Here is a 26,393-nt window from a genome sequence, read left to right as displayed (position 1 = left end):
ATTCCCAGCTTTCCCGCTTCTGGCAAACCTACCTAGCTCCGAAGCGGCAAGTGACCAGCCGACCCGGATCCCAGACACGACCCAGCGGCGGGGACACATTGCCGAGGCGCTGCGCTGGGCGCACTGTGCGAGTGCGCTTCTCCCCCATTCGTTCCGTGGCTGGAGGCGGATCCGTTCCTTGCACACAAGTCCTTATATGCACCGGTTGCTCCAGTCCACGTTACTCCAGCCCCACAAATAATTAATGCGGGAGGGAAGGCGTCGCTTTTTTTCCCCGGATATTTTTTCACGCCAGAGCATTTGAATCCTACCGAGAAACTCTGAGATGCGATTGAAAGGCCATATTGTTGCAGTGCACGAATTGGATACACAAATAGCCCCTTTGCCCGCACGATAAGCACAGCAGGGTTCAGAAACTGCTCTTCAGAGCTAGCCTGAATAGCCCGCAAAAGCATGGGCAGAAAGGGTGCCCGCCCCTCCCCCATCCACGCTGGTGCAGAGGGAACCGGTCAGGAAGCTCGGCCTCTCCCCAGTCGGAGACCACGCCTCCTTTGCCTTTCCCCCCACCCCCCTTTACTCCTCCCAGGAAGCGGTGATAGACAGTTCTGTTTGGTTCTCCACCCCCACCCCCCAGCTGAGTGGAGGAGTTGATGTGTCTCATAACAGCCAATGCAGCCGCCATCCACGCACAAGCAAAGCAGCATGTCCCATTTAAATACACCCACGCAGCCCCAGCGCCCTTAGCTGATCAGGGCGCGCAGCCCACACGCACCGCGACTCCCGGCTTGGGGATCCGCGCAGGTTGGGCTCCGGGACCCGGCGGACCCAGGCGAGGAGGATCGGGATCCGGCTCCGTGGAGCCAGGGTGGGCGGGGGAGGCTGGGCCCGGGAGCCTCTGGCGCGACACCCGCATGAGGACGCGAGTGAAATAGACCAAGGTGGAATTTGCAAGGGAGAAGCTTCGGAGTGGTTTTGGTCCATTTCTCCGGCAAAGAAGTAGACATGGCGAGCGACTCCCCTGCTCGCAGCCTGGATGAAATCGATCTCTCGGCTCTGAGGGTGAGTAGAACATGTTTTCTGATTTCTTTCCCATGGTTTGGGTCAGGGTGAATGGGCTTGGTGCGTGGACTGGGGCTGGTGGGCAGAGGCGGGAGAATGCGACACGTAGGGAATCTGGGTTCCTGTTTGGTTTTGGGGGCTGCTGAGGCGCTCTCGGCTGAGCCCCCCGGGCAGAGGCTGTGAGGTACGTGTTCTCCTTTGGTTGTGGCCGAGAATCCCCCGAGAGCGCGTGGAGCTTATGCCAGTTTCATCTTAGACCTGTGTAAGCGCATTAAAATGAAAAGCTTGTGTGTGTGTGTGTGTGTGTGTGTGTGTGTGTGTGTGTGTGTGTGTGTGTGTACGTGTACACACACAAGCCCTGGGCAGTCATCTCGTGCCAGGATGCGAGACCTGAGACTCTCTTTCTGTAAAAAGAATAACAGTATGAATAAAGGTACCTGGCCCCACACGTTTTCCAGCCACCTGCAAGATGACATACATTGTGAGCCTGGCGGTCTCCACGGAGCCGAACCTGCTTCTTCACAGGGGCAACAATTGCTATGCTGGCCTTATAGATGGCAAGGGTCTACCCTTCCCCCTTTTCTGCCTTTCTGCGACCCGACTACCTCTCAGCGCTCTCCAAAAGACCAGTCTGCCACTTGCCTTTATTTGTGGTTTTAACTCAGCTCTGCCTGTGCTTTCTGTGACATTTCGGTTTTATGGCTGAACTTAAGCAGGTGAAAGGGATGGGATATGTTCTCTGCTGTTCCCTAATCAGACCGGAACTCCCGGGAGTGTGTGTGGGGGGGGGGGCGGGGGGGGGTTTTCCCTGTGTCCGTGGACGGTCCTTTGTAGAGCACCTCCCAACACCCAGACCCACTGGTTTGCGTTTACCTTCACGTGAATTGCCTCAGACGCCGTTTCATTGTATTGACTAAGACATCACTGATATAGAATCCATTTTGCTGTTGTTTTGTGATCAGGAATCCCAGTGCAGCCTCGACGACTCCCCACCCCCAAGCCCCAATCCCAACACACTCCTTCGGAGAAGGAGGCAGAGCTTTCTTGCCATTTTAATTAGATGCTGCCTGCCGGGAAGGGGGTGAGGGGTGGAGGTGGCGACAGCAGCAGGGGTCTGAGGATTGGACGCCAATTTAAAGCTGGCTTCTTCCTCTCCAGAACCAAAAAAAAAAAAAAAAAAACCCCAAAACCTGCATATACATGAGGCATGGAGGGGTTGTGAGACGGAATCCATGGTGGCTCTCAACACAGAGACACACAGGGTGGGTGAAGCTTGGAAGTTCACATGCTCTCCTGAGGAATACGTTATTAGATGGATGCTAACTGTTGAGGTTATATACCTGAATTTTTAGTACTTTTCTTGACATTGTCTTCTTCTCCACCGTTATTTTAAAGAGCTACCCTTATGGTCAAAGTGTTACTATTTTTTCAAGTCTCATTAATCCTCTCTATCTAACCCCCTCTTTTTAACTCCTCCTCCCCTGCTTCTTAATTGTTGCATCCAAAAGGTGAGATTTCTGCAAGGCAGTCAAGGGGTTGAGAAGGAACAGAGATGCCATTTGTAACTGGCTTTTTTGATAGTTGGGCAGCAAAGACTCATTCATGCATTATTACAGTAAGCTGTCTATATCCCTGGCTGGAAATACCACATCAGAACCCGCTGCCCCCTGGGCAGCTGAGGGTAGGGGTTAGTTAGTAACAGGGTGGGTGCTTCAGCCAAGTCTGTGGCTTCTTGCTTTACAGACCGTGTGTGTGTATGTGTTCATTTGCCCTACTTTCTGCACTGGGGGTTGCTGCCAGCGGTTAATCAGGTGAATGAATGGTCCAGACCTAAGGGTAGGGGAAAGCAGCAAAGGCTGGGGTAGGCGTCTGAACAATGGGCAAGGCGTGTGATTTCCCTTAGCTGCAATCTTGGCATCACTCCTCTAATGGAAAGTGCTCTGATGTGATTTTAAGTTGGGCTTGGTCAGAGGTGTCCCTTGTGGTTTTTCCTGGGGAAGGTTTTCTGAGATACTGAGCACAGAGCCTGTAGGCTGTGAGCAACCATGAGAGCTCACCAGCTGGCCCGGAGTGCGATTCACACATGGGAGACTTGTGCTTCTAAGATCTGTATTTTGAAAAGATATCTTTGCAGGATTCACTGAAATTGCTCTTTGTGACTTGGACTTAGTGCTCTGTTTCTGTATTTCTGCCTGCGGGAGGTGTGGAAAGAGGGAGGACTACAGCTAGCCCAGGAGACTGGGTAACTGCTGACTGGAGGACTTGAATACAGATGTGGAGGCAGTTGGAAAGCTGGGGTCTGCGATCAGTCTCGTGGTGGAAGTGTGTAGGCCGGACGTGGGTCCAAAGACCATGTAGGTAATCTCTACAAACTAGAGGGCAGATCATCTCTCTCTGTCTCCCCCAGTCAGAAGGGGCTCATCTAGATGAGAGGTCTCATTTGTTCCTAAACCCTCAGCCTGCCTGCTGAGAACCTTCTGGGAATGCCTGACCCCTGAATCGCAGCCAAGGTCAGTGGCTTCTAGGAGAATTTGTTGCAGCCTTACCAGTCCCTTGCTGTTTTGTGGCTCTTTAATGTACACAATCAATGTTCTTTTAGTAAATGCCATGCTCAGTGCATTAAAAGCAGATCTTGTCTGGAGAGGCCTTTATCCTTCTCACTTTGGGGGCTTATTATTCTTGGCCAGTGATCCCAGACTGGACCTGGTCTAAATTTTCCCCAAATAGCAACAATGCATAATTTAAACCAGAGCAACCAGTGACAACAGTGATCATTTAAATTATGCAAGATTGGGATGGTTTTAAAAAGTAAGATAAGACAGGATCTTTGATTAGAAAAGAGATGATCTGAATCCAATTTTATTATTCCTGATTTTAGAGTTCCAGAGATAAACTAAATCTTGGGGGGAGGGGATGATTTCATAGATTTAGAGCTGGAAGAGAATTATAGAAGAGAATTTAGCCACTCCTTTCTTTTAATACATGGGAAGGTGAAGCCCAAAGATATGAAGTCTGTTGTCCAAGGTCACACATCACTCCCGTACCCTCTCTTGGGTGGTTTGGGGAGAGAATCTAGGTTTTCTGACTCCTAATTTAATGCTGTTTTCTCTAAGTCACATTGTCTGTGGTGAATCAGAAATCAATAATACATTTTCTGTCTGAGCACAAAAAATGGCAGACAGGAATAATTTCACCAGGGTCATGAAATTTTATTTCTCAAGAACAGAGAAACTGCCTCATGCAGGTAAGCTCCTAATACACAAAACCATGGAGCTTTAAGGTACCTTTGGAATTTATCTTGTTCAACCCCCTTCAATTCCTCCTCTGTAACAAATGAATAAATCGTCTAGGACAGATGGTTGTCCTGTGTGGTAACCTCTCTCTATAACCCATCTCCATCTGAACATGTCCCAGGGGTCATCTAGATAGACACATTATTCAGATGTCTTTGCCTGTGAGGTTTATAGAGCTCTATGTATGTTTTGTATAATCTATGTGGATACTTATATATATTATGGATATAAACTATCCATGTAGATATATGAAATATGTGTATACATATAGGCTACAAAAAACAATCTACTCATTCAAACCCAGGGCTTGAGTCACTTTTTCTTTAAGACATCACAGTATTAAAAGAAATTAAAATTGCTACCAGTATGCTTTATTAAATATGAGGTGAGATCAGCCCAGAAAGCTTTTTGGAGATTAGCATATATCTGAATTTGAGCACCTTGGCTGTCCTTAGCTTGGTCCAAAGAGTAAGGCATTCAAGGGCAGGATTGACTGCTGCTGACTTCATACTCTTTAAGTTTCTGCCAGGACTCACATTCACTTTTCTATTTGAACAGAATTAGATGACCTCTGCTTGTCTTTCTCCCTACCCCTTTACTCCCTTCTGGGCCTAGCTATTTCTTTCTCCATAGAAATCTAGATTTAAGAATTGACCTCGTCTGGAAGACTTGCAGGTATCCTTCCTACTATACTTTTTATGCTTGTGTTATAAGTTGGTGTGTGGCTTTTCTTTCTGCCTGCTCACTAAACTGTGGGCTCCTTTAAGACAGAGACTCTGTCTCGCTCATCTCTGAGTACATTGTCCCAGTTATTGAATAAATGAATAAATGCACGAATGAGTAAATGGAGTGGACTGAGCACTGTGTTCTATTGCTATAGCTTATTAGTTTTGTGGCTTTGGGTAAGTCATTTACTGTTTGCCTTCCTCATACACTGGTTTCAAAAATCAAATAAAGTACTTATAGAAATGCTTTGAAAACCATAAAACGCTATACAAAAATACTATTCCATGAGTAAATACAATTTTATGGGAAACTTGATTCCACAAATATTTGATCCCAATGATTATACCTAATTGAAAATGATCCTGAAAAAAGGTAACAGAAGTTATCTTTTTAGTAGTATCTTTCTTTTTTTTTTTAATATACCAATATGACCTTTTATTTTTCTCTAATGGCCTGGGTTGACCTTTGCCCTAGTATCAGCATTCATTACATAGGAGGTGAGCTCAGCTCAGAAGCTTTTTGGTGATTAGCATATTTCTAAACCAGTATCAAGTATCAGCATTATTCATTAAAACCTAATTTTTCATAAAAAAAAAATAACCAACAATCTTTTCTCTTCTTTATGAATTAACCATTATTCAACTAAAAACAGATTTATTATGCCTGTGCCTTTTCAAAGTTTGTGTTTGGAGGGGTGTGGGTAGAGGGAGTGGATGTCTGAAATGATATACTACTAGTCCAGCATTTAAAAGTTTAAAATCTTATGGTCAGAGGTCTCATTGAGCTTAAAGAAATCTTGAATCATTATTAATCCATTACCCAAGAGCACTTAAATTTGGTCTTAAATGAGAATTTAGTAAAGTTGCAGAAATTGATAACAGTATCTTAAAATGAAAATAGCAGTTTTTAAATTAGATACATTTGTTGTATTTTTGAGACATTGAACAGGTGTTTTCTTTGCCATGACATTGCGTCATAATAAAATAGAGTGTATGGTAATTATCAGAACATCAGAGAAAAATGCAGAATCATTTTCAGTATTCATTATTAACTGAAGCAATCTTAGTACAAAAGCTAGTATAAGTCATGGTTTGTTATTTGCATAATTATCTACTTAAGAGGTCATGGAATATTTTGTTGATGAAAGAAAATATACACTTTTCCTTCATGAAAATATCACATTTCCCCCCTTATCTGTAAGGCTCTTTGAAATCCTGTAATTTTGAGTCTTGCTGGTTGGCCTTTTTTTTTATTCTGTGTCTCTGCCCTGGAATTAATCTTCTGTGCCCTTTTTGTTCTATGCCATTCCTTCTTTTCATTGATAGCAGTTCTGAAGTCCACCCAGCTTTGAGCTACTGTGATTGAATCACGGCTGCCATGCCCAGCTGAGCACAATCCGTCTCTGAGCCTGTGTTTCTGATAGAATTTGGGATAATTTGTGTCTGAAAGATGCTTTTATGTCACATTGGTTCTTCCATTTCTGTGGGAGAAGTAGCTCTCTGAGAACAGGGTCTGAACTAGTTCAGCAGTGTGCTGAGAATTCCAAGAAAATCTGGGTGATATTTTTTGAATGAAATGTTATTCTGCACTTATAAATATAAGGTTCCTAGTGGTGAGAGAGGGAGGACTTAAATAGAAAATGTTGGATGAATTCCGCTTGTAATTTCTTTCATTCTGGTTGGAAGCTTATGTCCCTCTAGAGAAAGATGATTCTCTATCCACTTTGTACATGCCCACGCTGTCTCCAGTTGTCTCAAGGGGGTGCCTTGAAGTTCTCAAAGTACATTTTATTTTATCCCAATCTTAAAAAATCCTTCCTTAATATATATCGTGTGGGTTCTCTTGTCTCCATTGCTCCCCACCACCACTGCAGTTACTGTCCCCTGACAAGATTTGGTTCCTATGTTTCGACATCTATGACTAGTCTCCCTTGTACACTGCAGCCACATTAATCTTCCTAAAACACTCTTCAGCATAGTGTTAAGATCAGCTATAATTCAGCTGGGCCTTCAACCACATGCTGCATTTTTAATGACCATTCCTTCACTCCTGCCCCGGGGAACAACTTCCTTCTCTTCTTAGAGGGGCGCCCTACCTTTATTCTTCTTTTCTGTACCTACCACCCTAACACTAAACACTTAAATTCCACTTTTCCTGCAAAACTGTCCCTGATTTTTCTCAGATAGAAGTTATTCCTCCCACTTGTAAACCCTCTCAGAACTGACCTCACACCTCTTTTAGAACACTTAGAACTTTCTATCTTGAATTATATTCACTGCCAGACAGGAAGCTTCATAAAAGCAATGCATATCTTTGATTTTCTTAGGAACCTCCACCAGGATGACCTCTGGGGCAGATTGTGAATGGGAGCAAAGATCGCCAAATTGTTAAAAATTTAATTAAAAGAAAGCTTTTTCTTGTTCCCATTATAAAAGCAGCACATAGTCATTACGGAAAATTCAGAAAATGGAGAATAAGCAAAAAGAATTCATGATTTTCAGTGATAGCCACATATATACATTTTGGTATATGGCTTAGTGATTTTTTTTCTATGTGGAGTTGAACAGATAGCTTTTAAAAAATTAAGATCATATCATTATAGATTATCTACAATCTCTTTTTTAAACTTCGTAATCAGTCTTTTTGCATGCTATTAATGTTTTTCTGTGGCATAATTTTTAAAACTCTTTATCAGGGTGAATTTTAAACTTACCTAAAAGTAGAAAGAATTTTAGAATGCTTGTACATCGCTGGTGGGAATATAAAATGGTAGGGCCACTTTGGAACAAGTTGGCAGTTCCTCAAAATGTTAAATATAGAGTTACCATGTGACCCAGCAATTCCACTCCTAGGTCTATACCCAAGAGAACTGAAAACAGATAGCCACATAAAAATGTGTATGCAAATGTTTATGATAGCATTATTCATAAAAGCCCCAAAGTGGAAACAGTCCAAATGTCCATCAATTGATGAATTGAATAAACAAAATGGAGGATATCCATACAATAGAATATTATTGGCAATAAAAAGAAGTGCCGATACTGCTCTAATATGGATGAACCTTATACTAAGTCAAAGAAGCCAGAAACTAAAGACCACATGTTGTATGAATCCATTTATATGAAATGTCTGGAATAGGCAGTCCTTAGAGACAGAAAATAGATTAGTGGTTGCTGAAGCTGGAGAAAAAGGGGAATGGGAAGTGACTGCCAATGTCCTAAAATTAGTGGTGATGGTTGCTCAACTCCGTGAATATACTAAAAATTACTTGTGTACTTCAAAAAGATGAATTTTATGGAATGTGAATTAAACCTAAATAAAACTGTTATTTAAAAAAGTAGAATAGTATATTGAGCCCCTAACTTAACAATTATTCACTTATGCCCAACCTTATTGTATCTACACCCCTACCCACTTCCTCCCTCATATTATTTTGAAGCCTCATATTATTTCATTTGTAATTATTTCACTATGCATCTCTAAGAGATAAACACTCTTAAAAATACATAACCACAATACTATTATCATGCCTAAAAAATAAGTGTATAATCTGAAATTTCTTTAAATCTTCCATCACTGTTCAAATTTCTAATCATGTTTTTAATGACTTCTTAGCATTTTATTAAGAGGATGTATCATAATCTATTTAACCAATTCCTATTGGTGAAGCTTTGGGTTATTTCCAAGTTTTCAACTCTGTAAATAGTGCTTTGATAAACATCTTTATACACAAATCTTTGTATACATCTGTTTTCTTAGAATAACTTCTTATTAGTGCAATTTACCATGAAAGTGTAGGAATGATCACTATTGCTCTTGATATTGTCAAATTACCTCCCAATTTCCTGTGAGGTAGGCATATGTCATTTTCAGATGAATACTTGAGACTTAGCAAAATCAATTAATTTACCAAACGTCATTGAGTTCCTAAGCAGCAGAGCTTGCAACTGACCTGCCCCAAAGCCACTGCCCATAGTGACTCACATGGCCATTATTTGACTTACAGACCTTGTCATGACATCAGAATTATCTGATGTATTCTTTTCCTGAGGTTCACAGATTTCCCAGAGGCCTTATGTTTTGGGCACAAGATCTCTTTGATGAGCATAGTGGTGTTTTAAGAGTTATTTACAGAGTGTCTCTTCTTTACGATTTTGTTTTTTCAATAACCAAGGTCAACTTAGAATATGTTAGTTGTTTTTTTTCTTACCTAAAACCATAAAATACAAACCATTGGGGGATTAGAAATGATTTTCTTGTATAGTGTGTATGTTTACACTTAATTTGTAATTCTCTTTGGAAAATCATCCAATTAGTGTGTTTAGAAGACACGTGGAATCAGACTCAAAGGTTTCCATTTAAAAAAAATTGGAGCCCACTGAATTTGTGATTATCACAGAAGACAGCAGGATGAGCCAGAGGACGTGTTATAGCAGGGGCCATTCTCAAACTTTTATCTGCCAGATAATTATTAAAATCAAAACCTTCAGTTGCACTCTTTTTTTAGATAGATATAGATAATTTAAAATTACAGTGGCGAAAATGGAAGCTGGAGCTGGCAGTCAAAAGACTGAAGAGCCCTGTATTTTGGACTACCGTCTTCTTTCCACCTGGTTTGTAAGTAAGATACTATTAACCTCAACACAAGTTTGTGGCTGTCAGTCTTTTGGAGGTCAATTGCCTTGCTTTACTAGATTTTATAATCTAACCCTCCATTTAAAATGCCTATAAATTATTTATGCCTAGGGTAAAAATCCAGAGCTTCACATGGACATAGTTTCATCATTTCTACTTCTAGGTATTTTTTTTTTAGCTGTCATCAAATTATAGCAGTATGATGGGTGGTAAAGGTTGTAAGCAGTAATTTCAAACTGTATTTAAATCTTAATAATATTTAGCATTTATAGAGCACTTTATATCTTCAAAGTACTTGCAAACATTATCTAATTAAATATTCTCTCTGATTATAATCTGGATATAAATGCATTTAAATCCAAAACAGGGTCACAAGAAAAGTATGCATTTGAAAGTTAATGCCAACTATGCTTTTTTAAAACCTATGCAGTGATGAGAGAGTTAGAATTGGGATTCAGTTGGATTATTTTTGTATATCCTTTGTTCAGCCTCGTGGTGGGTTTAGAATATATATACACACACACATACATATATGCATATATACCTTATCAGTGCTTCTGCTTGATTTCTGATCATTAAGGACTGAGTGTTGATCATCGTCCTGGTTTTTACAGATAATAAAATATAAACAACATAAATAAGCTTTAAAATGGGTTCCCTCACTGCATTTCGTGCCCTGGCCTTAGATGAAACTTTCATGAGTAAGTGAAATGAGGTGGGGTAGTGCAGAGAAGAATGGCTATGCATCGTGGTTAAGTATTTCCATCTGAGGAAAAAAATAGATTAAACTGCACAGTAGGATACATCATAAAGAAATGCATTGGAGAAATATAATGTCTTTAGTTTGACTGTACTAATGACTTCTTGCTGTTTTGGACATGTGTCTGTGTATTGTCCCCTTGCATGTATGTTTTATGTTAACAATTCTGATAGTGTTTGAATCAAGGACCTGTGTGGATTACCCAGTAGGTAATAGAGGATTCCATCACTGGTAGATTCTCAGTAAATGTTATCCTGTGCATTGTGATTTTCTAAGAGTTGGTTGAAAGGTTAACTGCCTACAGAGTGGGTCTCAAAGTAAAATCCTCAGATTGGCAGTTTTGTGATCATGGCTTACGTCCTGCCTCTGACCTACAGAATCAGAAACTCTGGGGATGGGGCTCAGCAACCTGTGCACTAAGAAGCTCTCTAGGTAATTCTGATGCATTTTAGAGTTTCAGAACCATTGGCCTAGATGTTTAAAAGACAGCTTTCTTTCTTCTTGTTTCTTTCATGCTTCGAATATTTTTTTATTCAACAAATACTTATTGAACATCTGCTGTGTGCCTATAATGGTGCTATGCTGAGAATGTAGTAATAAAGATACACGCACTATCCTCACGGATCTTAGTGCCTAATGAATGGGAGAAGCACATGTTAGGGAAATAATCATAAAAATAATTTACTAAATACAAGTTGCTTTGGAAAAACACAGAACACATCCACAGAAATTTGAATGTGCCTAAACAATGTTACAGAGTAGGAAACAATGATTTATATAAGATAACAGCAACTTTTTCATAGGGCATACGGCTTAAAATTGTGGAAGGCACATACTTTTAGGAATATGGGGCTTGTAAATCATACTAATATTACATGTATTTGAATTGCTTGTAAGAAAGGGAGATACCTGAAATGGAAAAGTCCACAACTTTCAATTGATAATCCTGTACTGTTCTTGACATTGCCATTTTTTTTATTAGCAAGTTTATTCGGGGGACAGAAAAGCCAAACCCATGATCAATTAACATCCTTCTGGTGTTAATTTCCTGTTTTTCCCTATGGACCTGTAAGGATTTAGTTTAAAGCCCCATTTGCCTAGAAGCTTTCAGCCCTATTTCTGTTTGAAGTCTGAAATCTTTGGATTGTTTATTTTTTGAGACTTGGAAAATAAAATGGACGTTTGGAATCTAGACAGTAGGTTAAAGGATTTCCTTACTGAGAAATCCCACAGACTCCTTGTTATAACAATACATAAACATCTCTTACCTAGCCACAAAAACGTCCCATGTTGTTACTTAATCTGCAGTTCTTAAACACACTGCTTATGCATGTCTTTTTATATGGGAGAAGGTTGATGATGATTATGGCTGCTGAGGCAACTTTGTACACAACTTGATAGTGAGCATGTATCAAAATTTTATTTCATATTCACTGCTGAGGAAGACGCTTTTGAAAACTATCATTTAAAGATCCCTCTTGGAAGACCTATTTTAAAGGGAAAAAGAGATTAAATAACCATCATTAATTGTACATAGAGATAACTAGTTAAAGATGATTGTTTCTTTTTAATATTGACAATTGAGGAGACAGATCCAACTTTCTCAGAAGAGGTCTTAATGTCGTTAAAGTATCGGAGAATTATGCAAGCATTTTAATCAGGAGTGTTAATTACTCTATAGATGGGGTAGTGAATTAATTACATCGTTCAAAAAGTTCTATCTGAGACCAAATTTGGGACAGTTTCATTTCCAGTAATGGTGGTATCTTAGGCTCTGAGGAACCATGAATTCAAAATGGCTTCTTTGCAGCCATTTTGCATAGTTGAAAGGGTCCTTTAAGTTTGGGAGTGCTAGGGTTTTCCAGTTGAGTTCCTAAGACTCTCTTAGAGGCCAGAGACTCTGGGTAGCAGTGGAGCCAGGGTGGTTCTGGTGCTGGTGACCTACTCTGGAATGGATAGTAAAGTCAAAGCCAAGTGTTTGCTGTTCCTAAAAGGCCACCCCACTTCTCTTTTCTTTAAAGTGATAGCTCTAGCAGCAGTCAGAAAGAACTCACTATTTTTCTTCCACGCAAATGAATAAGCAAAAGCACTACTGTGCTCTCCTGAAACTTAATACCCAGATGCTAGTCTGAGAAGGAACATTGCACACACTCTTTGGCCTGAATAATATGTATGTTCTCTCTGTGAGTATTTTAAAGTTGTAACTTGTACTGGTATTGTAGTCATCATTTCTTGAATATAAACAGCTTTTATTTTGGGAGAAGAACAGATGTAAAAGTGTGAAATACAGAAGTCTACACATTTGGGGTGGGGGGAAAGGGAGGAGAACAGTATTTCTTTAAAATCATGGTAACAAAATCTTCCTTACTCCTTTGTTTTCCATGAGTGACTGAAAATTAGCAGGGGAAATCTCCTGGAACCTGCCCAGCTGGGTACCTAAACCTCCACTTAACTGATTGCAGCAGAAAATGTGCTAGTAGGTAATTAGCATAGGTCCTTTTAGGTCCTCATTGATGGGAACAAAAAGGGTCCCTGCCAAGGAGGAAGCCTCTTTGTGAAAAGAGGAGCGTGTACACATTCAGTGACATAGATAGAACACTTAACGTAAAATGTGAGAGGCAGAAATCCAAGCTCCAGATAGGAGGTTGTTTTTCAAATTGGAAGAGTGTGAGTGGAAGGAGTTGGTTTGAAAGCTTGGTGTCCCCCTGTGGTCTCTGAACCAAAGCTCTCATCAGTTCTGCAGGTGCCCACCCCGTCCTTTATTTTGTGTGTATATTTGTAAAAGGTATCTGGGGTTTTCAAAGCCACGAGGACATTCCTGTGACTATTTTCTGTTCCCTTGAGGCCAGGTCTGTTTCTTTTCTTTTCTGGAAGCAGGGTCTCTGCTCTGTAGTTCATCACTTGGTAGAATACAAATTGCATCAGATTTAAAGAAATAGTTCCCTGAATTGCTTTCTTGGTTCCTGGCTGTGGTTGCTGCTTGTGTAAGCTGCTGCTAGTTTGTAGCATTCACACTTAGGATTTTGTCCCAGTGGAGACTATTTAGTGTGTGAGGCACATTCTTATTTGTCCTCCTTGGTTCCTTGATAACTCTCCTTTGACAAATATTTCGGTGAAATTTTCTATGACCATTAGGTCTACATGGTTGGTTGGTGTTGCATTTTGATACCAAATGATTTCAAGCATGTTTCAAATGAACATTCCTGATAATTTCTTTTCTAGATTTCAATGAATTTTAGAATGTGAATAAAATTTTGAGGGCATGTGAACTCTATAGTTCAGGCAGATCTAGAGACAAAGTAGATTAGTGGTTGGCTAGGGCTGTAGATGAAAATAGCAAGTGATTGCAAATGGGCACGTGAATATTTAGAGGTGATAGAATATGATCTAAAATTAGATGGTGGTAACATTAGTGAATTTTATGGTATGTAAGATATACCTCAGTAAAGCTGTTAAAATATATAATATGCCTGAGACATTGCTTCATAGTTGGACCAGTTCCATACACTTTGAAGGCAAATTCCCCAGGCAGGTTAGTCTGGTATTTCTGGGAAGGACATCTCTTCAACACCTTGAGGAGAGGGACCCTGGTCCAGTCTTCTGCTTTCTACTTACCTTCATGTCACCCTTAGTTTGAAGGGCTTCCTGTATTTTATAAACATAATCATAATAATTTCCTTCAAGATAAGGTGGCCCAGATAACTAACCTCCCCTTCTAGTGAGAGGAGGACTTTGGAGCCAGGACTAGAATAACTATACCTGTCTAATACCATTTCTTCCTGAATGACTGACTTTCATTTCTCTCAATGTCTCACACTGTTACTTACCTTTGTTGTTATGCCTGCTGTTCCCTCTGCCTAGAACTCTCTCGTTCTGTTGTTAACAGATGATTTATTTGTTAGTCTCCCCACCCTTTCCCCCAGAGGAGATTGCAATCTCCACAAAGGCAGAACCTGTGTTTTGTTTATCCTCATATCTAATTATTAATGAAACGAATGACTTCTCATGACTTAAAAAGCATAAGGCTAAGCTTCTTAATATAGCAAGGCCTTCTGTGATCTAACAATATCAGCTGTCACCACCCCACTCCCTCAGTGTACACTAATCTAGTGTTTTTCAAATTGTAACGAGTTGTGGAATAAGTTTATTGGGTTACAATCAGTGTTTGAAAAAAATTGATCACACTAGAGTAGGAAAATGTTACTGTGCATGTATTGTATATGTGTGTATTAGGTCACAATGTAGAAGGTATTTCTTACAGAGTATGGAAACTAAAAGCTTGAAGTTCACAGCTTAGTTCAGTCCATAGGACTACATAAGACTCAATTAGAGGGACTTTAATTTGGAAATTCTAGTTCAGTAATTAAGTCTGGGTCCCACAAATCTGCCTCTGTGGCCGTCATATAATTTGGATGCATGTGGTTGACATTTTAAAAAACTATACCAAACTGCAGTTGCTGACATCCACCTAGCTGCTTTAGGCCTCTTGTTCATTTATTAAATGCCTAGTTGGAGCAACAACAGGGCCCTGGATGCAGTGGTGAACACAAGATACAGTTCAGCTGCAAAATAGAATAGTATGTGTTGCTGCTCCTTCTTTTTGGGAACCCCCTACACTCCATTTTTCCACCAACTCTGTGATGAACAGCTATTCATCTTCCAAATTTAACTCAGAAGACTTAGACATGTCTTCTGCTGCTTTTTATAAAGTTCAATGATAATTTGGTTTCTGCATAGAGATCCAAGGAAGACGAGATGCTAAAATGAGCTATGACCGCTTGAGAAAGGAATTCTCCAGTTTTGTGGGAGCAGAGAAGCTGAGCTCTAGGGGTGACAGAGAAAGAGTGAAAAGGTTAGTCGTCAAGGAGGAATGAATTGCTGGGGATTGCAGGAACCACCACAGCCACCCTCTGGGAAATGTGGGGAAGGGAAAAGACTTAAGAAGTAGCATAACTGGGTGGCCGTGTGGGCTCAAAGTCTGTTATCATTGTGGTCATCTTAGGCCTGCATGGTCTTGGATATTATAAAAGCAGAGACAGAGAATAACCATGAGCGCCATCATATTGTGAAGAGAAACTGTAAGGAGCTGTCTGCAGGCTTCTGCTGTCCTGTGTGTCTAGTGAGGTTGGGGAGCCTGGCAGAGTATGGCCCTTCCCTCCCAGCATCTGGAAGACAGGGTAGAATGTTCATGAAACCAGTGGAGACTGAGCACAGGTTTAGCTTTTGGAGGCTGCTTGCGAGAGGTGCAGAGGAAGGGGCTGGCAGGCAGGTGGAGCAGTCTGGTGGCTGGCCTTGCTTTGCCACCAGAAATTTGGTCCTCAGCTTTGCAGTTCCCGGAACTCGATGTGGTCAGTGTTAGGTTTCACCAACGTGTGGATACACCCAACCCTGATCTGAAGCATAATTTATATAATAATAATAATAATAATAATAAAATACCAATATTAATAGCTAATATTCTTTGAGACCACTTGCCATGTGTGAAGTACGGGGCCAGTTATTTTAAAAGTCTGGTCTTATGAATGCAGTCTCATTTTGTGATATGTACTATAATTCTGCTAATTTTATGTGGAAACCGAGGCTTAGGTTAAGAGACTTGAAAGTGATGGAGCCTGATTTTAAACCCAGGTTGGTCTGAAGTATATGAAATGTAAGCGTTGTGCTATTGCTGCTTCCCATTTCTAAATATAAAGCAGAAATACTTTTCTCATGGTGGAACTGCTATCTGCTCTCCGGGGCCATGTAGTCCTGATTTTGGAGGAACTTGGGAATCTGAAATTTTGATTTGAAATTCACTTGCCGAGGCTGGAATTAGGCTGGGATTGAGTCTGGGGCTTTTGCCCTCCACCCCGTCCGGGTCACGACACCGATCCCACCATGACTGGTTGTTAGACAGATGTGGATAAATCCACCCATTCTCCCTTCTGTGGCCCTGACAGGTCCACAAAACCCCCTGTTATAGCTAAGATACTTTCTTATGAAAAGCGTATCAGTTATAGTTAGTTCATCATCTAGGACCCCCTACCACCTGTTAATATTAATCTCTACTTTGTTCTTCTGTCTCATTCATACTCTATATCACTTGCAGCTCTGTTTTGTTTTGGAATTATTTATACATTTAGCCATTAGCATCTGTAAATTATAAGCTTCTTAAGGGCAGGAATAGTTTACATGTGTGTCCCATTTTATGCCTAACGCATAATTCAATGTAAGGTATGTTCGTGGAGTGATCCTGTTTGGATCCTGCAGCCACTGTGCACTGAATGGATAAGGGACTGGTTATCTATTTAGTGTGTTATCAATCAGTCTGCAAGAGGAGAGATTGTGATATTGGGAAATCAGACCTGAAGAAAGTGCAGGGACTCCTGAGAAATCTAAAAACCCATGTACCAGGCATTTGTGGGACTTAATGTCGGCGTTATTCGAAACCTCTTAGGGTTTCGAATAAAATGAAATTCAATGGGAAGAAGCAGAAAGGGGCTATGAGATGGTGAAATGGCCTTTAATTATTGCGTTTCTATCTCCCTTCAGACTTTAAAGTGGTTCATTAACACAACAGACCATAAACCTCTTTATAAGCACAGGCTCGGTAAATGAGACACGGGTGAATTTTTATTGGCGGCAACTCACTGTGAATGTACAGGAGTCATATTCCCACTTCTGTTCTGCAGACCCTAAAAAACACTGCGTTTGGAGCAGCTTCTCCAGTGACTGGCAGGAGGGCAGGATAAAGGACTGTGTTACCTCCTGGTGTGGCTAGCTCACTAGCTAATTAGCTGGTTATCAATCCCCTGGACTTCCTCAGCACCTGTCATTTATACCACATTGTAGGCACTCAGATATCTGTTGAATGAAGTCATTTGGATTCTCTAAGTTTACTTTTGAGAAATATACGAAAGACGCTGTCTCCCTAACTCAAGTGCATCAGATGAAGTTCAAAGATTGCCTCTTGGTGTGGGCAGCAGGTGACACACCGATTTCAGTTACCTAATAGGGATTGGGAATGATGGGACCAACCTAGGCTCACTCTTGTCTCCCTGACTGCCGTGGGGAGAATTCTGTATATGGCTGATCTGGTCTGAGACAGAAGGAAGGGCGGAGCCATTCTTCAGAGGTGAAGGTGCTGGATTATCTCGTGCAGCTGTAAATCCCAAAGCATCTCAGGAACAGTCACGGATATTAGCCTGGAACTTGCTCTCGTGGCCACGAGGAAAAAGCCCCTTTTCTCTGCCTTTGTGGACCTTTGTCTAGTTCTTTGTCGAATGTTTAGCTTCTAAATATTGACTAGCTTTAATGAGTGCTCACTGGCTCCTGTGGTCTCTTTCTTATAGCTGTAGGAGATAAGGCCTATGGCAGATAAATGGCATTTCGGGAACCTAGCAAGGTGGTAGATACAGAGGGAGCTTTTTTCATCAGGTCTGCAAAGTCTATCATCATGTCTCCATGTTTTCTGCTGAGTATCACCTGCTAAGTATGGACACTTCTTTCTTTTACAAATGCAGACAGAGTGTTGCACTTTATGTAATTAGCTGATGTGACTGTAATGGACTCTGGCTTCATTGGATAGAATCTTTGAAATCAAGTGTATTAAATTGATTTTTCCTTTCTCAGGTAATAATGGGTAGAAATTCCTGCTATAAACAGAATTAATAGATTCTAAGCTTTTATAGGCTTTGGGGCAGTAATAAAAGGAGAAGGGAACTGGCGTGGATATAGCCACACTTGATTTCATTCTTTTTGTGATGTGTTGAGATTTGACAGCCTGGTCAATTGATCCAGAGGGGACAGATGCACCGAGTGGCCTATGTCGAAGATGAGAAAGGATGCCGAGGTGGACACACTGCCTCTTTGGATGTAGATTTGTACTGAAATGTTCAAATCTTCAACCTGTTTTAAGTCCTGGAATCAGGGAGTGTGAATGAATGATAATTGCCGCGGGCGTCTGTTTAGGATTCTCCCGATGACACCTTGGCAGTGAATTCAGCCAGAACATTTTTGGCAATCCCGTGAAGAGTAACCTGTATGAGAGGTGACCATGACATAATTTGGGCTCATTTGTGAGCTTGTGGCTTATTTCATTTGTTTTCAGAGTCACAGGAAGCTGAATGGCTTAGAGGTTACAATATCAGGAGTCAGACTCTGGATTTGAGTCCTGGTGCTACAGTTTAAAAGCTTTGCAACTTGGGGCGAGTTATGTAAATAATCTTTTTCCCACACCTGTAAAATGGAGAATTGCAAACATAGGGATATTGCAGGAATTGAAAAAACATTTTTTATAAAGTACTTAGGACAGCACTTGCCACATTGCAAATGCACGATAAAATATTCAACACATTCAATACCAGCATCAGTTTTTTTTTTCAAACAATCGGCGACCCGCTATATATCTGGGGCAAACAACCCGGTATGTGTAGGTTTAAAAAGTATAGGTTCTGCCTACAAGAAGCCCAAGGTGTAGTGGTAGAGACAGATATAAAAATAGATATATTCGGTAGGAGCACCAGGGTGAAAGGTTAGTTGTAAAGGGGCAAGGGAAGTGGGGGAGGTGAACCAAGATGGAGAATGGCATGTTTCGGGGAGCTGGATACCTGAAAGCAATTCTTGACAATTCTGTGTGGGGAAGTCACTGATGCAAAATAATGATGTGGATGAAGTATGAGTTGTTTTTTAAAAGTGGCCATTGCTTCTCTCCCATGCTTTGCCTTTCTGCTCTCCCCACCCCAGGACAAGCTGTGTCACTTTGTGTCTAGATTGCTGTATCTGTCCCTACTGCCCGCCATCCTCTGACTCCAGTCTTTCCCTCTTCAATTTTTATGATGTAGGATCTGGGAAAAAAAAAAAATTATGTACACACACACACACACACACACATACACACACACATAAGTGTGTATATATAACGTTGCTTATTAATAAGCAGCAATGTGTGTGTCCTGCTTTGTATGAGAAAGCTTAAGTATGGCTAATGAATACGGAACTGAAAAGACAGAAAATGCCTTTTGGGCACCTTCGTTTCTGTCTTAGGACATCTATTAAGACAGTATAACACATTAGTAGCCCAAAGGGTATTAATTCCGGAAACATGTCAACAGATGTCAAATGGCACTGGTAAAATTCAGCAGTCATTGTTGATTTAAAAACCCTTCAAGTCAACTATTCTTATTAAGTTAGGAATAAGGGAATTCTTTCTTAGCTTGATAGAGACTGTATCTAAACCCAACAGCTCACCTCATCCCTAATCTTCAAACACTAGAGACTCTCGTTGGTGGACACTGTATACATATGTAGGTTACTAGCCTATCAGGCATTCCCATCTCCTTTCTGGCTTTCAAAGCTCTTGAAAGAATTTGTTTTGGTGTTTACGCCCCAATGTCCTCGGGGGAAATAGACTTCTCTCCCCATCCCCAGCATGGAGGAGGTGAAATAGATTAAACCAGTCATGAAAAGATTCCAATTCCTTTTTTTGATGTTAGTTTAGAAAAGTCATGAGATATAACCCTGGCCAATGAAGGGCCAGGGAAGTGGTATTGGGGGTTCCTGGGAAGGTTTTCCTCGCTTTTAAAATTGGGTTTTTAAAAAATGAAGTCTTTCCTATCCTGGACTTGGATATTGTCTATAAGGTACTTAGATCAGGTATCAGGCAGCATGAGAGAAAAGCCTGGAGAATCACAGAAAGACCAACTCAGGTCTCTACATTGTTGTGCAGCTGAACTAATCAACGCTGAACCTGGCCCAACTCCAGACTTCATATTATATTGGCTAACAATTTCCTCATTGTTTAAGCTATTTTAGTTGTGTATTCTTTTATTTGCAGTTGCAACTCTCCTGATTGACTATATACATATATAATATAGTCAATTTAAAATCAGGGATCATACAAGGGTGTCAGGAACCAATAATAATATATAATGTTCTGGAAAATTTTAGCCATTGAAAAATAAGACATGACATAAAAGAAACAAGAATTATACTATTAGATGATACTTTTACATAATAACAAAAACTGTAAATGATCTAGGAATATATTTAACAAGAATTCTACAGTACCTATATGAAGACAAATTTAAATCTTAATAAGAGACATACTGAAGACTTGATTAAATGCAAAGCTATCTCATGTTCCTAAATAGGAAAACTTAGTAATGTAAATCTTATCTATTCTCCTCATGTTAATGTGGGATTCCAGTAAAAATATCAAGTAGCTATTTGTTTTAGAATTTGACAGAATGTTTCTAAATTTCATCTGGAAATTTCAGACTAGAATAGCTTCCAAGACTCCTGGTATAATTTATGTTTCTGTCATTTGTGTTTGTGTATTACAGAATTTCTATATTGTATTATTTGCTGTTTTAACGGTTATAACTTCATCATAGATTATGACTTTTAGTAACATAAAATCACTCTGTTCCAGGTAATGACTTTTCCTAAGAATTATTTTTGATTTCTTAAAACAATTTCTTGTGTTTTCTTGATATATTTGGTCTTCTTTTTATTTATGGACTGTCTTGTTTTATTTTGCTTTATCTTTTAAAAGCAGCATCTGTAGTATGATTTCAGTTTTTTTTGTTGTTGTTTTTTGTCTTTTATTACAATTAATTGACATAACATTGCATTAGTTTTAGGTGTACAACATAATGATTTGATAAAAGTATATATTGCAAGTAAGATTTTGTTTTTGATCCTAATCTGAGATTTTTCTTTTAAAGGGAGAGTTTAAACTATTTGGTTATATTGCCATAAATGATGTTTGATTTTCTGTCTTTTTTTATTTCATGTTCTTTAGTGTCTCCTTTGTTTTTCCATATAGAATCTTTTAAAAAATCCAATTTAAATATATACTTAAACTAGTAGTTATCTAATTATGCAAAGTAATGATAAAATGGGATCCTTTAATGTCTCTGTTGCATAATAAAGATTTGAGTGAAACCTTATTTCCCCACCCTGATCCCGTGCTTCTCCTGAACTTCCCAATGCTAAATGCGATCTGATATTATATATCAAATATGTTATCTAATTGCAATTTAATATTGTATACTTTTTTTTTGGCGCGGCAACCCTTGGTTGACCTCACAAATTACAAGGACCTTGTCAGTTTACAATCCCTTATTTTTTAATTTTTTATGGCTATATCACCTGGTTTTCCTAGGTGGTCTCCTATCTAAGTACTAACCAGGCCCGACACTGCCTAGCTTCCGAGATCAGACAGGATCAGGCTTGTTCAGGGTAGCATGGCCATGGACTGTATACTTATTTTTTTAAAAGATTAAATTTTAAATTAAAAGTTGAAGACATTAAAAACAATACATTGTTTTTCAAAAGTGCTTTTTGTGTTTTGCATTAGATTGGTCATTATGTTATTTTCTGTTTTATAATATTTTGTGTTCTCTATTTTGATTATCTTTCGATTAGCTGGAATGTGTACTTTTATTTGTGTAGGAATATTATGTATGTGTCATATTTCATGCTTTCTTGCATAGATTACAATTTGTTTTGCCCTTTTCAGTGAACAATAAATAACATGAGAATGCAATTATTTTATCACAGCCCTTTCTCACTTAACTCTGTAGATGGTTCATTGACTTGTAGTGTCCAATATTGTGAAAGAAAGGTTTGGGGCTAGTTTAACATTGCTTTGTAGCTAACCTGTTTTTCTGCTCGGTTAGTTATATAGTTTAAAAAATATTTGAAATTACTTTTTTGGGCCCAGGTGGGGTCTGTTTTCAGTTATTTGGCTTGGCACTCCATTTACTTTGGGTCTTAGGAGTTGGTTTTGGTCTACATATGAGTATTTGCCTTTTCATTTTTATTAATTCTATTCCTTGCTATTGAATTTCTTCCTGTGGAATATCTATTTGCTTAGTTTGGATCTCTGTCCCCTATGATTCCTATATATCACCTTTCCTGTCTTTATTTTTGTATGTCTTTTGAAATTGCTTCTGGTAGAGTGTTTCATGTTTGTCTTTCACAGCACGTATATTATTTCCACAACGTCAATTCTGTTCTTTACTGCCTCTACTTTTCCATTTGCATTTTAAGCTTCCTTGTGTTCATTTTTCATTTTTTGTCCTCATCTCTGTTGTTTCCTCCCTTTTGGCTATCTGCTCCAGTTTTAAGGAGGCCATATTCTCTTGCAATTGACCTTTTTGACGACCCCATGCAGGTGTTTCTAAAATTTTTTTGTTATTTGTTCTGTATGTTTTCTTCTGGGTCATCAGAAAATAATACAGAATAAAAGAAATGAAATAATGTCCAAGTGACACAGGTCTCTTGTTTTTGGTGTTGTGTTTTTGTTTATACATTCTCAAAAAGAGGTAATGAAACAGTCCTGGGATTTACCAGAAGACATTGTGGAAGTTGCCTGTCTGGGTGGCAGCTTCCAAATGGATGACTTTAGTGAGCTTAAATGTCAATCTGCATGTGTTTCGGTCCTGTGCAATGTATTTAATTTCTCTGTGACTCAGTTTTCTCATCCATAAAGTGGGAATAATGATTTTACTTATCTCATAGAGTTAATGTGAAGATTAAATGAGATGATACCTGTAAAAAAAAGACAACAAAAAATTCTCCTAACTTTAGAAATAAGCTATGGTACTATTGCTTACATAAAACAAAAACATGTCCTTAAAAGTTGTGGTTTTTTAGATTTGAAAGTTAATATATGTTCATTGAAAAAAATTTGGTATTATAAAAACAATAAAAGAGTAAAAATATTATGTGGTAACACTCAGAGGTAATTCCTCTTACTATTTTGGCATAGCCTTTTCCAGTCTTCTGTTCATTAAAAATAATTATATTAAAAAAATCTTCTCGTATAGAACCCTGGGCATTTTGGCAAAAAAACTCCAAAGAGGCTAAGTATAGAAATATATGCTAAGACCTAGATAGCAGCTACTGTTTTGTTCTCTTCACAGTAGACATGAAAAAAAAGTTTATTGATTTAGGGACTAAATGGAACATACCATACTATTCCAAGACAGTTTTAATATTAATTCTTATTTTCTTTTTTATCTAGGAGACAAAATTTTTCATTTGGGGCCTTTTAAATTCAATCTTTCTAAATATGGTTGTCTAAAGGACTGAAACAAGTAGGGCGGACCTATGAAATAAGTATAACGCATTATTACTTCATTCCTTGAAAGCATAATATTAATCTTGGTTCACCCTGGCTTGGTTCTACTTTTTATCTCTGTAAGATACAAATTGTTTAAAATAAAGGCGTAATCTTGTTAGAGGTATTTTTATTTAGCTACCTTCTCCAGTATTCACCATTAAGTTACAATCTCAGAACTTCAGAATTATTTTTCTAAAGCTGAAATATAAAGTAAATATAAAAGAAAGTTTTTAGTGTATTTACTTAAATTATTTAGTATTTGATAAAAGAATTTATTTTTATATTATTTATCAAATATTAAATTAAAAGGAGTTAAACTCTTGATTAAAACAAAATTAATTTTCTTGGTTCATGTTAAGAACCAGAGTATTTTTGTTGTTTAGTGGAATTTTTTTCACCAAAATTAGGGGTTGAGAGAAAATCAACTTGATGTTTAATGTGCTGCAAACAGTTTTGCAAAACTCCAGTTTCCTGAGGAACAGCTATACAGTAGGCTGCTCTTGGCATTCTGCATATTGTTTACCTGGCAAGATAAAACAAGGTAAGGCTGTATTTTATGTCAATGGTTCTCAAATTTTAATATGCATTAGCCTTAATAGAGTCCTTGGTTAATCACAGATTGAGGAACTCTGCCTCTGGAGATTCTCGTTCAATTGGAGTGGGACTCAAGAATGTGCATTTTAACTAGGTGATGCTGATGCTGCTGGTGTCAGGACCACACTTTGAGAACCAGTATTGTAAGTGACAGAGAAGTGGTAAGGACAGTAAATTCTAGGGGAGGAATGCTGCAAACCACTCTGGGTTGGGATATGTGTGTGTATAGTTTCTGGGCAAAGTAGGATTTGAGCAGGACCTCGATGGGTAGGGAGTACAAGGTACAGAAGAAAAGCTGGAAGAGAGAATAACCTGAGAGTAGAGTGTGTGAGCAGTGGTGTGGACGGGAAGATGTGTGAGGCTTCTCTGAGTTTAAATGGAGAGACCATTTAAAAGGAAGACATGGTTTTTGCTGGACATTTGTAGGGAATTGGACAAGTCAATAAAGACTGGATTTTTGCAGTCTTTCATACCTATTGAAAGGGTTGCATTATATTTTGGCTAGTGAAGGAGCTGGGTGGACTATATCAGAATTTTGAAAGGGAAAATGTAGCTAATAGAAAGTTTTGTTTTTTTTTTTTTAAGAGAAGCAAAAATAACCAAAATTGGGCCTCACTAATATTCCTTTGCTCTTTCCCCCTTCCTCCACTCAACTTCTGAAGCCAGTGTGGACCAATAAATATTATGAGTGACACGATCAAAATAGTGTCTTAGAAAATTAAGCTAGTGGCATTGTAAAATGAATTGAAGGGGGCAGAAAGGAGGCCCTTTGTTGAGGATCCTTATGGCGTGAGAAAATAAAAATATTTATATTGGGATTGTTATAGCCTTAAAACAAATACGGAAGTTAGAATAAAGCATCTTGCTTTGTGGAGGGATAGTTAAGATAGAGTGTTTGGTTTAGGCTCTGGAAGTTTGGCAGGACAGCATGACTTCTAACAGGAAAGTGCAGCTCATGGTTGTGGATACAGAGCTGGAGCTTAGGAGACAGGTGAAAACTAAATATAGGGATATGACAACTGATGGATTCATTTATTCATCCATTTGTCCAATCAGCAGTGTTCCAGGCACAGTACTGAGTGCTAGGAACCTATGAAGGAAACAGAATGGCTGTGAATATCAGATCTTGATAGTGTAGCTTCAGAGAGACAGAGAAGATTTAGAGGATGTGGCATTTGAGAGAAGAAAAAGGAGGAGACAGTGAGAGAGAAAGAGGAGAATGTAGAAGGAATGATCACAGCCATAACAGTAAATCTGGATACTAGATCTTGGAGAGACTCTGAGGGAGGAGGCAGTGCCAAATGCTACAGCAAAGCAAGACAGTTACAGCAGAGAATTACAGCTGTTGGACTGGATGACTGGGAAGTCCTGGATGCCCTGCAGGAGTGTTGTTTGGAAGGGAAGGGGGTGTCTTTTGTAAAGGAAGTTGCGGGAGGGTCCTTAAGGAAGTGGAGGCAGTGGTTACAGCACAAGCGTGCAGGAAATTTAGTGTCAAGCATTAGGAGAGATTAGGACAGCAGTAAGCTAACTTGCTTTCTTTTCTTGAAGTAAGGAAGACCTCTGGGCAGTTGATGATAGGGGCCAGGAAGCAGTGGTGGGGGAGAGATAAAAGCATTACTCTGCAGTCTTGCCTGTCTTACTTAGTAAAGGCCACTCCGTTCTTCCCCAGGAGTCACCATTGGCTTCTTTCTTTGTCTGCACTGCACATTGATCCATCAGAAACTTCTTTTGGTACTACGTTCCCTTCAAAAAATATATCCGAGATCCAACTACTTATCACCTCTACTGACATCAACCAGCCACTATCATCTTTCTCCTGAATTATTGAAATAGTCTCTTAGCTGATCTCCCTCCTTCCTTGACCTTGAGTCTGTCCTCAACACAGTGTCCAGAGTGATCCCAATAACGGTTAAGTGGCATTATGCTACTATACAAATTTCACCAGAGGTTCCTTTTCCTCTCTCAGAGGAAATGCTGAGTTCCTTACCATGGCCTGCAATGCCCTGTCATTTCTGATCTGCACCTCGCCTCCCACTCCCTTATTGCCTCCCTTCACCTGCTGTCCCTCCCTTTGCTCACTGGCTTCAGCCACACTGGCCTCTTTGCTCTTCCTCAAACGATCCAGAATGCTCCTGCTTCAGCCCTCCCAGGGATGCTCTTCTCCAGATATCTGCTTGGCTTCTAGCCTCATTCAGGTCTTTGCTCATACACATGT

General features: G+C 39.6%; 1 protein-coding gene across 2 annotated transcripts in view; it reads left to right on the top strand.

Moving 5' to 3' along the window:
• Nucleotides 1-605: 605 nt before the first annotated feature.
• TNIK (TRAF2 and NCK interacting kinase) overlaps nt 606-26,393 on the top strand; it is a 345,956-nt gene continuing 320,168 nt past the window's right edge. The window contains exon 1 of one of the 2 annotated variants that reach the window (XM_015588550.2): nt 606-1,059. In XM_015588550.2, the coding sequence (XP_015444036.1) occupies nt 1,003-1,059 (57 nt within the window). In that variant the 5' untranslated portion in view covers nt 606-1,002. The remainder of the gene's footprint in view (nt 1,060-26,393) is intronic. The other variant, XM_006910834.3, reaches the window with a different exon arrangement.

The sequence above is a fragment of the Pteropus alecto genome, unplaced genomic scaffold (assembly GCF_000325575.1).
Source record: "Pteropus alecto unplaced genomic scaffold, ASM32557v1 scaffold33, whole genome shotgun sequence".
NCBI lineage: Eukaryota > Metazoa > Chordata > Mammalia > Chiroptera > Pteropodidae > Pteropus > Pteropus alecto.
Note: the sequence above shows the minus strand (reverse complement) of the source record. Positions and strands in the feature narration are given on the sequence as shown.